At 36.9% G+C, this 10,741-nt stretch overlaps 1 protein-coding gene across 1 annotated transcript in view; it reads right to left on the bottom strand.

Annotated features, from left to right (window-relative positions):
* Positions 1–10,741, bottom strand: part of nphs1 (NPHS1 adhesion molecule, nephrin) — an 81,412-nt gene that overhangs the window by 2,512 nt on the left and 68,159 nt on the right. Inside the window, exons 21-28 of the mRNA XM_014008699.1 lie at positions 6,009–6,120; positions 5,759–5,940; positions 5,618–5,659; positions 4,266–4,385; positions 3,628–3,679; positions 1,649–1,772; positions 987–1,065; positions 658–818 (exon numbers count right to left, since the gene is read on the bottom strand). Coding sequence (XP_013864153.1) covers positions 658–818; positions 987–1,065; positions 1,649–1,772; positions 3,628–3,679; positions 4,266–4,385; positions 5,618–5,659; positions 5,759–5,940; positions 6,009–6,120 — 872 coding nt within the window. The remainder of the gene's footprint in view (positions 1–657; positions 819–986; positions 1,066–1,648; positions 1,773–3,627; positions 3,680–4,265; positions 4,386–5,617; positions 5,660–5,758; positions 5,941–6,008; positions 6,121–10,741) is intronic.

The following is a 10,741-nucleotide window of genomic DNA, read 5'->3' as shown; positions in this document are numbered from 1 at the left end:
TATATATATATATGGTGTTAGCTCCAGAGCTACTTTACTAAATATCATGCTTGACTATCTCAAACGATATATTGTGCAGAGTACAGAAAACAAATAAACTATAATTTCATTGTTACACATTATAGCTTTTTAGCCTTGACTCTGTTTTAGTTCTGACTATCATCATCATCACCAAAATGCACTGCATCAGTAACAAAATGGTGATGTGCTTAAATGAGAAAAGTAATAAACACAGACAACTTTTTAAACAAATAGAAGTTTTTGACATGTCAAAAAACAACTTTAGTAGAATAAAGAAACATATTAAAATCAATGGGTGCAAGTAGTCAGAGATCCCTTTAAAATGCTGTGATCCCTTTTTATCCTAGTTTCAGTCAAATCAAGCCAATATGTTAACAATGCAGTCAGAATTACACTGCAAAAATTAGCCATCCAAAAAACAAGTTAAATAAATACTAGATTACATTCTGAAGAGTTGGTTAGATGAAAAATTTTTGCAGTATAAACTTCTTTTTTGTCTGAACTGAGGTCGTTCGAAGAGTTATCTACAACAGGTAAGATATTAATTGTTCACAACTCATTCACAAAACCCCATTAGATGTAACCCTTTGACTATTTTAAATGTCATGACAAATGTTTTATCATTTTTTTACAGACCTGAGGGTGAGCTGGTGTCCTCCAGTCTGTCCTCTGCAGAGTCAATCTGTGGTCAGATGAAAAAGGCGGGAAAGGGAGGGAGGGAGGCAGCATGTCCTGGTACGTTTCCCAGTCTCTTACATCTTCATACACATGGTGCTCATAGTTCGAAGGTATGATGTCTTCAACAGCCCAGGGAGATAAAAATAGAAATGATTGTGAAGCTTTCAGTCAGTGTTTTTAAAAAACAAACAAATCCGTATTGAGACATTTGTTCCCTTCATGGCTGATGATTTCTGATATAAGGTATAATGTTGCCTTGTTTACTTCCAGGCAGATTAGGATCTCACCAAGGTGACGTTGTTCCTCAGGGTGTGGCCTGAGGGAAGGCTTGTAGCCATCAATAGGATAATAGTAATGAGGGTTTTCCTGATAAAACAGAAAAGATTGCAAACACATCAAATCGGGGTTATGTAACTTCATTCCATATTTACACATATTCTCAGTCCAGATATGGGTGATTTTTTTAAAATAAATAATAATAAACAAAGCTACAGCAAATCAAATCTTCATACCTCTAGATAAAAATCAAAAGATATATTAGAAGATAAATAAGGGATGAGGTGAAGTCAGCCTCGGTGGATTTGCTCTCTCCTTATCTGTTTGCTTGTACTTAACTCAACAGTTTTCTTCACGCTTTAAATCCTTGTTGGGCTTTTTTAAAAGTACAAAATGATAATTTCTCCAAGATCGATGCATATTTCGAATGCAAATGGTGAGTTATTGATCCCCGCTCCGGCTCTGCGCACAGCTAAGGGCTTTCATTAGTTTATCTATCCATTCTACTTGTTATGGCTGAATTCTCCACTTCCTCTTCTGCCAGATTTGTCCCCCCCCCCCCCCCCCCCCCGCCCTAACCTCTTTCCTCTCCTCATCTGTTCAGTCAACCTTCTCGCTGTCTCTGCATATAATCATCTTGCCCTTTTCCCTCCTCCTCCTCCTCCTCTCCTACCGTCGTGTAGCTCTCGTACGCGTTGCTGTCGGTTTCGGATCCAGAGTCGATGATGAGGGTGCGTTGGGCCGCGGCGTTGATTTTTTCTCCGCTCTCGTACTTGTTGGAGTTTGATTGACTCGACCTGCACGGAGAAATCCGATTTTTGTCAGCTCCACCACAGCACTGCCAATAATTAGTCTCCGGAGTAAATAAAGGAGCGATACGAAGCACTCAAAGTTCATGCAAACATGTTTTCTGCATTCTTTAAATTTTAAATAACAGAGCATTCAATGATTAGAAACTAATGGTTTGTTTCTTACATCTTGTGATGAGGGTTGAAGAAAAAAAATGATCAGACACTATTGTTTGATGCTTTTGCCTGTGTGTGGTTGTCTGTCTGTCTGTTAATGAAATATCTCATGAACTGCTGAACAAATTCAAATGGAACTTACAGAAAATAATCAATGGATGTGCCTCTACAACTGTTTAACTTTTAGACCCAACCCAATTCAAGATGACTGCTACATCTAATTCACCTTAGAAAACATAAAAATGGCTATAACTCAGTCATTTTTACAGACATTAACTTAAACTTTTGATGTGTCATTAGCTGAGACTGATTCCCAATAAATACTGTATTCTGAGCGATAACAGATCAAGATTTTTTTTGTTAAATTCTGCCATTAACTATTAGAGTCAACTGTCTTTGTCTGTTAGCAAAATTTCTCATTAATAACTACTGTCAGAAGAATACAATTTTAAGGAGTTAATCTTTGAATGTGCCTCTACAACTGATTAAATTTTAAATTCAACTTAATTCAAGATGGCCGCCACAGCCAATGTAACTTAGAAAACACAAAAATGGCTTCAACTCAGTCAGTTTTACACACACAGACCTAATCTTTGGTGTGATAGTAGCTGAGACCGATCCCCAACAAATATTTGGATCAATAATAGATTATGCTAGATTATTGGTTAAAAATTTATCATTAGATATTTGAGTAAACTATGTTTGTTTGTTAGCAAACAATCTTATGAACTATTAAATGTACATAAACAAAACCTTGAGGAATTAATTACTGGATGTTTGTCTTCAACTGATTAACATTTGGAGGCAACCTAACTGAAGATGGCTGCCACAACCAACGCATCTTAAATCACACAGAAATTAGTATAACTCAATCAACTTTACAGATATTGACCTAAACTTTGGTGTGATAGTAGCTGAGACTAATCTACAACAAACGTTTGGCGCAATAATAGATTAGATTATTTTTGTAAAATCTTGCCATTTACTTATTAGACACTGTGTTTGTCTGTTAGCAAAATATCTCATGAACCATTAAATGTATGTGAATAAAATGATGAGGAATTAAACAATGGATGCCTCCACAACTGGTCAACTTTTAGACTTAACCCAATTCAAGAAGGCCACCGCAGGCAACTCACCTTTGAAAACACAAAAATGGTTGTAACTCATATAATATCACAGATATTATGCAAAAATTTAGTCTGATTGAAGGCAATTGTTATTGCAAAATATCTTTGCTTGAAACTTTAACATTAACTGATGAAGTCAATCCTGTTTGTTAATTAGCAAAAATATCTCACGAACAACAGCAAACAATAGATATTAATGAATCTTTCAGAAAGTAATCGCTGCATCTTAACTATAGCTGCACAGCTAAGCAAACAGAGCTAAAATTTGGTAGCTACCAGTCATTCCCAACACATATTCTGAGAATCAATTACAGACAATATAATGTAACCTTCAAGGTTTGGCCATAAAGGTTACAGCTCACCATGAAATAATTTAAAACTCTGGCATGAGAGGCAGCAGATTTTATTCATCCCATCACACAATGTTAGGCCTTTAATTCAAACAGACATCACCAAAAAAAAAAAAAAAAAAAATCACCTTTCTGATATTCTGAGAAAACATGCACGGTTACTTTTATTTCCTCCTGTAAAAAAAAAACAGCAAAGCCTTGACTTACCCGTCCTCCTCACTCTTCTGTCTATTCACCACACTGCCCCCTCCTGCCCCTGCTGGGGACACCAAAAACAGGAGAGAAGATGGAGAAAAAAAAAGGCTCATATATGGGAAGTCAGAACCCGGCGAGAAGAGAATCCAATCAGAAGCACTGAATTTAATCAGAAAACTAAGGAGACCAGACAGTAGGAGTGAATGAAAAGAGTAGGGAGTTGTAGAGAAAAGAAAAAAAATTGTATGAAAAAAATAAACAAACAAATAAAACAGAGAGGTGTTGAAGGAAAGGAAAAGAGGGATGCCTTGATGTTTAGGCTGGGAAACAAATGGAAAGAGACAAAAAGAGGAGATGAGACTGGAAGGGCGGGAAACCGGACCTGCGAGATGAACGATACGGACACAACCAGGAAGTGACAGTTTTGAGGGATGAACATGGAGCGAGGTAAGGATGAGCGAAAGGAGAGAGGACAGGACAGACAAATAGAAAGAGATGAGATGCTGAGCTGACAATTACATTGTTGCTCAGAGTAATCTCTTTAGAGTTCTGTTGGGGGGGAATCAGAGCACGACAAAACCACACAAAGGGACGAACACTTCCCAAATCCATAGATTAAAAAAAAAAAAAAGAAAGATGATCATGGTTACTTGTTTTGTCTCGCCTGTTTTTCCACTTCTTCCCAAAGTAGCAGCCCAGTGAGTTTACAACCAGCAAGACTCCAAACACCACAGTGAACGCCACCGTCAGATAGGTTGGGAATCCTTCATCTGGTTTTAAACAATTAAAATATGGGAAGAAACGTCATTGAGGAAAAGAAATGTGGACTTCTGTGAAGACATTTAAAAACTATAACTCCTGAGGCCGACTGAACAAGCCTCTCATTGACCTTTAAATGCAAAGTTCAAACGTTTTGAAGTGGGGTTCAGTGGAGAGATTATGAACAATTAATATATTTCCTGTTGTAGATAGCTCTTTAAATGACCTCAGTTTGGAGAAATAGAATTTATTTATAAGCAAACTGATAAGCTAACCCAGCTCTGGCACCAGAGACCAGGTGACCCAGAATTATAAAAGCAGCTAAAGAAAACAGATGAACTGATAAATGTTAATATACACAGATTTCTGTGATTATTTACAAATTTAGCAGCGGCAGCAGCTAGTTGTAGCACGTCTTGCAGGAACTTCATTTCTGAAGGAATAACCATTTTATGCAATAATAGTGGCCATGCAAAGGCAGTGGTGGGCATGGTACCGCTGATCAGCTAACAGCTAAAAGTAGAATAAAATTTTCATGTAGCCGATTAGCTTTTTTCATCAACTTTAAAGAGCGTTATTAGCCCAATTCACTTTTGCTAAATTATATGTTGCGAACTCTAAGTTCGCTAACAGCTAACTAACAAGCTAACATCAACAGGTTCATGTCAGTCCCACCAGTCTTCAGCTTCAAGGAGACGAAGATGTTGACAGATGTTTTACCGGTTAGCGATTAGTTGTTAGCATCAGTTTCTGCTAATTTTTGCTTGTTTAGCATAATCTTCCGCTATTTTTTTGTACGTATAAGCAAAGATATATTTTTAATTAGGGGTCTATGAGTGAAGCTAACTTAGTGGTTTGCTGTGCCGCTAATGTAAATAAATAAATAAATACAACATTTAAATAAATGCCAATAACGATTGTGATTTGAGTCATTTCAGGACAATATTGACGTATTTTGGATCTGTCCCACTCAGATTAGCTGTTAGTTCAACTACCTGTTTAAAGAAAAAACCCAGTTTTTTTTTTCAAACAAGGTAAACATTAATTGTTTTTAGTCTTTCCACAAATCTGGATTCTCTCTCTGATAAGTAAAATGTATCAGCTCGTTAAAGGTGTGTGGTACTATGAAAGTTGCTGCTAATACAACTGCAACCTTTGACACGTCTAAATCAACACGACTTGGGTAAAGGGCAAAAACTGCAACGCAAACAGCAACGTTTTGCAGATGTAGTGGAAAACTTACTCAGTGGGTCTGCTGCTGTTGGTCCTTCTGACTCTGGCTCCTCTGAGTAAAGGGAAACAGGAGAACAAACCCAAACTTCTGTCAAATGTAATACAGAGAAACTGTTTGTGCCACTTATACCTGGAGCACCTCCAAACTAACCCTCGGTGGTGATGATCAAGACTGCGTTGTCGTCAGCGTAGTCGCTCTCTCCGATCACGTTCAGAGCGTTGACAGAGAAGCTGTAGGTGGTTTTCGGCTGCAGGCCCGTAACAGTGAAGGTCGTTGCGTCTGGTGGGAAGACGTCTACGTACAGGAAGCTGACTGACTGGTTCCAGTGGTATCTGTCAAAGTGGGAAAGGCTCTGTCAAAGAACCCTTTATCTTATAAGCATATCCATTTGGCGCTTTACCTTATCCGAAATCTCTGCTCCAAACCGCCGTTGAAACTAGGGATCCACTCCAGAGTGACAGAATCGTGGGTTACGCTGACTTGGCGGAACGACGATGGTGGATCTGGGTGATCTGAGGGGAGTAAGAGATGATAGCAGCAAAAAGCAAATGTGTTTTTTTTTGTGTGCAAAAGTTGAGCACCTTCACACCACAGTGAGCTATCTGACAAGACTTCAGCTGATAAGAAATGAAAATGTGTGCTCGTATGGAAAGAACCTCCTCTTCCCATCTGCCTATAGATTCAAGCCCTCCTTTATTTAACTTCTGCTACAGAGCTGCTGCAAAAAGAAACTGAGAGTTTTTTAATATAACTACAGTACTGATGCTCTGCATATGAGGTTAAAGTAATAAAAAGTAGACGGTACTGTCCAGATGTCTTAAACTCATCCCTCATTTTGTTCTATTTACCTTTTAAGGAGCCGGACTTTCTGGTGATCTTTCTGACTGATCCTGATCAACAATTCTTCAAATGTTTTAAAGCTCTGAAAGTTTTCCTTTCAACATTGACTGCAGTTTCTCCATTTTATGTCTAAAACTATTCAGGTATAAGACTTCTAAACTAATCTGCGTATGGTCTGTTCTTTGCTATTTTCCATAAAAAAGAGAATAAAACAAATAGTTAACCTTTTTTTTGTCATTCTTGGTTTTAAAACCAAATTAGAAAACCAACAACCCAAAACCAAAAAATAAATAAAATAAAATAAAATACAAAAATGGCTATCCACGTTATGCAGAATGACTCTGGTCTTAGTGCAGCCATTGCCAATATCTATAGGAATGGTTTCCATTCACTATATGAACTCTGTTTTTTTGGTGACTTCCATCTCTTCTGGTATTGCTACATAATAAAACAACAACCACATATTTTATTTTAGATTTCAATAGCTGAAGCAAAAATCAAACACTGTGGATTTTTTATTAGTTTGATTTAATGTTTTTGGAAAAACAAAACAAAACAAAACAAAAAACAAGATAGTTGTTTTCCTTTTTACAAAGCCCGCAAAGGGGACGGGGTTGGGGGGTATTTTCTTTTGCGTTCCCACGCAAAACTTTTGCGTTACCTTGCAATACTTTTGCATTACCTCGCAATGTTGTTTTGCATTCCCACGCAAAAGTTTGTTTTGTATATGAACTGAATTAAATCAGACTTTTATTTTGAAGTGTCCAGTTACCAAAACAGGATGTGTCGTCACAGTTCATGAAATTGACATTGATGTTGTGTGGCTGCACTGTGTTAAAATATCGTCATATGACATACTTCCATGCGTGGCTGTGTGATATATTCATTCTGAAGCTGAATTAAAGCAGTAGGCTAACTCGCTAATGGTGAACATGTGAGTTTGTCAATAAACCGGCAGGCACAACAGTAATAAACGACTTTTGCGAGGTAACGCAACACTATTGAGTGGGAATGCAAAAGAAAAAAAAATCTCCCATGTCCCCTCGTGGGCTCCATACATTTTTGCTGTTTTATTTTGAAATGGAAAAACCATACACATATTTATACAATGAGATTAACCAGTGTTGTTCACATAACTTATGAAAACATCTGTAATACAGAATCCTTACACACTTTGGTTCTAGCAGCAGCCTGTAACAGACACTACTTGTTCTCATTTTTAGTTGGATTAAAAATAAATACCATGTTTATTTTAGCATTATAAATATATCAGGTCCTGGTTCAGGTCTTTACTGGCTTTGTTCCTGTTTCCTAAAGACAGGACTTTCAGACACTTTTCTTCTGCAGCAGATCTTTTCTTTTTAAAGGCCTCTTCTTTTTTCCTCCATGCACCATCTGTTCTCATTTTTTATTTTTAATCACATACTGTACAATGTGCAGCCATGGTCAGGAACTGTGCTGGGCAGAAATTGAGTGGGGAAAAAAAGGCAGCTAAAGTTTAAAGAAAAACTTTAAAGGACCTCTGAAAGAATTATTGATCAAGACAACTTTAAAAGATTATAAGAACGTCTGGATGCTTAGCAGCAAAGGGTGAAGAAACTAGGATGGTTTAAAACTTTTGCACAAAATGCATTTTTATTTTTATTATTGATACTGATATTCTGCCGTCATATACCCAGAATACTTTACAGCATTAATAAAATAGAGACAATAATAATATAATAAAAATTTGTATTTCTAAATCTATAAAAACTAAACAACTTACAGTATTTTTACAGTCTCATTTATAAAATTGAAAGAAATGTTTACCAAATAATGTCTAATGTTACATCTAACCGAGAACCCTTTAAAATATCCTTAACATTTTTTTTTTTTTATAAAACCTTAACTTTTAAATTAGATTGAAGTTCTGCAGGTGGACGGGGGCGGCAAACTTAAATGACTTTTTCCCTTTTTCTGTCCAGACTTTAGGCTCAGATAATAAGTCGTCCTCCTGGGAGTGAAGTGAATAACCTTCAGTCTGTTTGCAATTGATATAGATGAGGAGATAGTAAGACAGCAGATAGCTCAGCCTGGTATAAAAGTACAGTATATACCAATGATTTAATTCATGCATACTCTCATCTTTACCACTGACAAACTCATCACAAATCATTTTTGATAAGACATTAGGGTCAGAAGTACAATAAGAGCTGTTTAATTTCAGGTTTCATCATTTCAAAAGCTGTAGTTTGAGTCTGAAGCTTCGAACGATTGTTTTCAATCAAAGAGAAGAAAGAATGAGCAGTATCAAAAGTTGTCATTGAGCCTCAAAGACAAGAGTTTACAGTGAATCATGTTAAAAGTAAATCTTAAAGGTTTTGAAATATTGTATGAATTGCAAAAAAATATAAAGATAAAGCTGACAAGGCCAGACTTTCTGCTGATATCTTCAACAACGCAAAAAAGCTTCAACAGTGTAGCGGCTGATTTGCTAAATTCAAAATTTATCCAAGCCGAGCTGTGCAACAAGAAAGACTGCCTCTTGATTATTACGATATAAATATTGAACGTAATGATCAAAGGAGGCTATTCAGACCTTCAAGTCAGACAAAAAGCACTACTTCAGTCTGGCTGGTGAAAAGGAGAGCGGATTCATTTGCATTTGGAGCAAAAAGAAAAAAAAAGGAAAAAGAAAAAGCGTGATTGGAGCAGGATGCAGAAGGAAGCAGGAGGAGGAGAGATAGTTGAGCAGCAGTCCAAGATGGAGATGCTTTCCTTGTGTTTGGTTCCAGGCTGTGGAGTGGTTTGCAACCTAAATTATTCCCACAATCGGCTCCTCTCCTCAGGGTTTCAGGGGCGAAAGAGGTCAGCTTTATTTGAACTTTATCTTGCCCAAATTTAAAAAAAAAATCACCATGCTTTAAGAAACAAAAAAAGCTTGTTTTCTTTTCTCTCAGGCTTCAAAATGATAAGGAAGCATACAAAATGTATTATCGCTGCATCAGATTCATTATAAATATTCATAGCAGTAAAAGAATGATGAGCATGTGTGTGTGTGTGTGTGTTGGGGGGGGGGTGGGCATATTGGATTGTATTTTAAAGGTTTTATAGTAAACATTAAATGTGTCCAGCAGTGGCTGAGAGCTGGTTGATTAGAGCGGTGCAGCTCAGATACACGGGTCGCTCCAGGGAAGAGAAGTTTTAAGCGTGCCAGGAGAGCAAAAGCATGTCGCTGCAGTATTATCTGTGGAAGAAGGAGAAGCAGCGCTACAGGCTAAAAAAATGATAAGGTGGAGATAGAAAAGCCGAATAAGTTCACTTAAAGGGCTGAATCTCAGGAACACCATCTCTCCACAGTTTACACAATTTTGATGGTTCTCTCAAACAACTGCAATACAGTTAAAAAAAAAGGATAAAAAATTTGGAATAAACAACCATGATTTTGTTATTTTTTCCCCCTTTTCCTGCCCTTGGCTCAAAAATGACGTAACAACAGAAACAGGGTTAACTGTTTCTAAAAAAAAAGAAGCGATATAAACATTTAAAGGTATATGATATTTTGTTGGCTGAAGTCATTTTGGTATTAATTTCATACAGATGGGGTAGATTTGACCACAAGGGGGCAAAAATACACAAACAAACTAAACTTTTGGGCAAGAAAGACAGGAAGTTAGACACACTGGTAAAGTTTCTGAATTTAATATACAAAATGTCTTCTCATGGGATTAAAACTAATCATCTTTCCATAGAGAGTAACATAAAACACACAAGGCATCAGCCTTTGTCAGAGCCAGGCTTGACCCGACATCAAACTGTGATCCAAAACGTAATCTACATGAGTGGTTCCCAAAGTTAGTAGGGTCAAAGCCCCACTGTGGGTCATGAAACACTAAGTAGCTTGTCTTGAAATAATCTTTAGAAATTAAAATAATAATAATAGAAAAGGCTATTAGCATTATCATTATCGTCATCAAAATGCTACATTGGTTGTTGAGGCTGTTTGTTTCCTCATTCAGCCACAGTTTAATTGGCTTATTAGTAATGCCCAATTACTTCTACCAGCAATAAATGGTGTCACAAAAGTCTGTCGGTGCTATTTTGTGGGTCAGAGACTGAAAGGTTTGGAAGCCACTGTTTTACTTGAAGATTCTGCTGAATACAGTAAGGACATGTTGCTAAATTTCTATTTATTTGACAGATGACATCACTATTGGTCAAGAAACAAACAATTAGAACAGTTTGTAATTTACTATTATACACATCAAAGCTCAGGGGTCATCATTTGATGTAGATACTACTACTACTACTACT

The sequence above is a fragment of the Austrofundulus limnaeus genome, unplaced genomic scaffold (genome assembly GCF_001266775.1).
Source record: "Austrofundulus limnaeus strain Quisiro unplaced genomic scaffold, Austrofundulus_limnaeus-1.0 Scaffold52, whole genome shotgun sequence".
Lineage (NCBI taxonomy): Eukaryota > Metazoa > Chordata > Actinopteri > Cyprinodontiformes > Rivulidae > Austrofundulus > Austrofundulus limnaeus.
This window is presented reverse-complemented; position numbering and strand designations above follow the sequence as displayed.